At 45.3% G+C, this 2,771-nt stretch overlaps 1 protein-coding gene across 1 annotated transcript in view; it reads left to right on the forward strand.

Annotated features, from left to right (window-relative positions):
* Positions 1-2,771, forward strand: part of snx11 (sorting nexin 11) — a 9,093-nt gene extending 6,322 nt beyond the window's left edge. Inside the window, exons 5-7 of the mRNA XM_015389125.1 lie at positions 117-212; positions 291-515; positions 1,236-2,771. Of these exons, the coding sequence (XP_015244611.1) occupies positions 117-212; positions 291-515; positions 1,236-2,298 (1,384 nt within the window). The 3' untranslated portion in view covers positions 2,299-2,771. The remainder of the gene's footprint in view (positions 1-116; positions 213-290; positions 516-1,235) is intronic.

The raw sequence follows: 2,771 nt of genomic DNA on the forward strand, positions 1-2,771 counted from the left end.
AACTATGACCTGGATGACTGGGAACCTTCACATCACACTGATTTAAGGTGTCAGCGTGATATTGTTGCAGGCATTTGTAAGGAAGCAGACACTAATAAGACCTTGTTGTTCTTTAGTCCAGTCCCAGAACTTCCTGGAAAATCCTTCTTCTCCTTCAACAACGAGGACTTTCTGGAAAAGAGACGGAGAGGACTTCAAACCTTCTTGGACAAGTCAGTTTTTCTCTTTTCTAGTCCAACTTTCTTCCGTACTGTTGGGGTTTTCTTGGACGCTCTGTGTTTTTCTTTCAGAGTGGTGCACACCACAGTGTGTCTGTCGGACAGCCAGCTCCACCTCTTCCTGCAGACCCAGCTGCCGGTTGGTCACATCCTGGACTGCGTTCAGGGTCTCACGCCGTACACTGTGACGGACGCCATCCTCACCTACGCCTCCTCCAATCGGGGGCTGGCTCAGGCTCAGCAGGAGGACTCCATCAGGGAGCCCAGTCTGACAGTTTCCTATGAGTCCATGGAAAGGTATGAAGAGGGAGGAATGTTACAGATATACAGAAGTGTTAAGAGCTGTGTTCTCAAACTCATCCTTATTCTTCAATATTTTTATTTATTCCCGTTAAGACAGCAGCCAGCGTTCTATCAGATCAGCATACACATAGTAATACACATGCACAAAGGGACGACTTCTGATACATTTGCAGATCAGTGTGACATTTAGACTGGTTAGCTGCTACGTCAGGGTGTGAAGTAACCTACTTGACTTTCGGTAGGTTTTCTGGTAAGTTTATGTGTTTAACTTCAACTACAACTTTTTGTTTTTCATATCACGCATAAATAAAATAGCCTAGTAGACTTCCTTCCACTTATAGTGTCAGACGTATGCAAATCTGACGTCTTGCGCATGCATATTGACTATGGGTATGCTGGTCTGACAGATTTATTTTATTTACAAATTACTTCCAGTCAAATGTTTGAACGCACCTTCTCACTCAATGGTTATAGTCTTTATTCTTATCTATACCTCTGGGAGCTTCTTCAAGACTGATTTCATTTCAAGTAACTTCCAAACTAAGATGCTAACGGATATGTTAAGCTGTAATAAAGAAATGATTATATTGAAGAAGTAATTTCAGGATCTAAAAAGTACTAAGAATTAAAAATGAGCAGCCATGGAAGGATTTGTGTGTTTTCAGCTTTTTCATTAGTTTAAAATGAGGCTTTTTTTTTGTTCTCTCTCAACAGTCCGGCTCCTCACCAGCCTTCCCTGCAACCAAACAAAACCGTTAACTCTAAACCCATCCCAGATTCAGACCCATTAGGAGACATATTGGAGCTCTGTGAGCAGAGGCCCGTTGCATCATCATCGCAGCGCAGAGAGAACGCCTTGATGAGGATCTCCGAGGGGAGCGACCAGCTGGAGGTGGCTGAGCAGCGGGGCTCCACCCAGGCCTCCTTCTACCTGGGGGAGATCCTGGACGATTCAGAGAGCCTCAGCCCTGCAGAAGATAGCTGTGTGATTCTGACTCCGGTGGAGGTGCACTCAGCCATGGGGGCGGGCTACGAAGACGGCTGTGAAGGGGACAGTGTCTTTGAGGACAGAGCTGATCCTTCAGACTCTGAAGAAAGGAAGAATTCAGAGTCAGAGGAGGTTTTATCTGCGGAGGACAGTAACAACGAGGAGGAAGTTGTAGAACGCCATGTCGCATCTGAGGATCTCTCTTTGGTTTGTAACACTCACCTTCCAGATGTCAAACCAGGTCATGACACGCAGCCGGAGAGCCTGAAAAATGAGGAATCAGAGAGTAAAGAGGAGATGATCGTTCATTTGGAGAGCCGGGATCTGAACAGTGAACCAGAGGTGGATCTCGGTGATTCACCCCAACAAATAAACGCAAATGAGGACGGAGGCGAGAGTGACGAGGACAGCCAGTCTTCCAACGAGAGCATCATCAGGTGCAGCGAGGAGGAGAGTCTAGCCGAGGAGGTGGGGGACTCCATACAGATGAAGACGTCACCTGACGACATCAGGAACTGGTCAGGAGTGGAGGGCTCTGCTCCCAACATCTTTTACATCAATGGATGTAACGAGGAACAAGAGGATGCCTCGAACTGGGAGGGAGATGACCAGCAGCACGCCCCCATCAGTAAATCTCTGGAGCCTAAACCCGCTACAGCTGACGGAGATCAGACAGAAAGCTGTGACTTTAGCATCTTGGAGAGCAGCTGTCAGTCTCTAGAGGACTGTAACGTCCCAAAGCAGGAAGCATCAGCCTCAGTAGCTTTGGGTGGCTCAGAGGGGACCTAGCAGGTCAGAGAAACCAAACGCTGTTCCGCCTTCACTGAGCCACAACCATGATCTACTTTCTTCTGCCAAAGAAAAATAAACAAGGCACAAACAAAATGATGATTCTGTTACATGAAACCAACACATACAGTGCCTTTAAACAGTGTTTATACTCTTTAAAACGTTTTCATATTCTTTTTTTTTTTCCATGCTCCAATGCAAACTTTAGTGGATTTTATTGGGATATTTTTTTAAATGTATACAAATACAAAGTAGCATCTCATCAGGATACAGATGGAAAAATGTTTCTCATATAAAGCTCTAAAAAAAAGTGCTGCTCACGCTTTTATTTAGAGCTGATTTTATCGAGGTTACAGCTACAAGTTCTTCTGGGTACGACTTTACATGTGTGGAAACGATTTAGATTTAGGTCTGGACTTCGATTGGGCCGTTTCAGCACCTTATTATGCTTTGATCTGAACTTTTCATCGTAG

Source organism: Cyprinodon variegatus, unplaced genomic scaffold (assembly GCF_000732505.1).
Source record: "Cyprinodon variegatus isolate N-32 unplaced genomic scaffold, C_variegatus-1.0 Scaffold447, whole genome shotgun sequence".
NCBI classification, from domain to species: domain Eukaryota; kingdom Metazoa; phylum Chordata; class Actinopteri; order Cyprinodontiformes; family Cyprinodontidae; genus Cyprinodon; species Cyprinodon variegatus.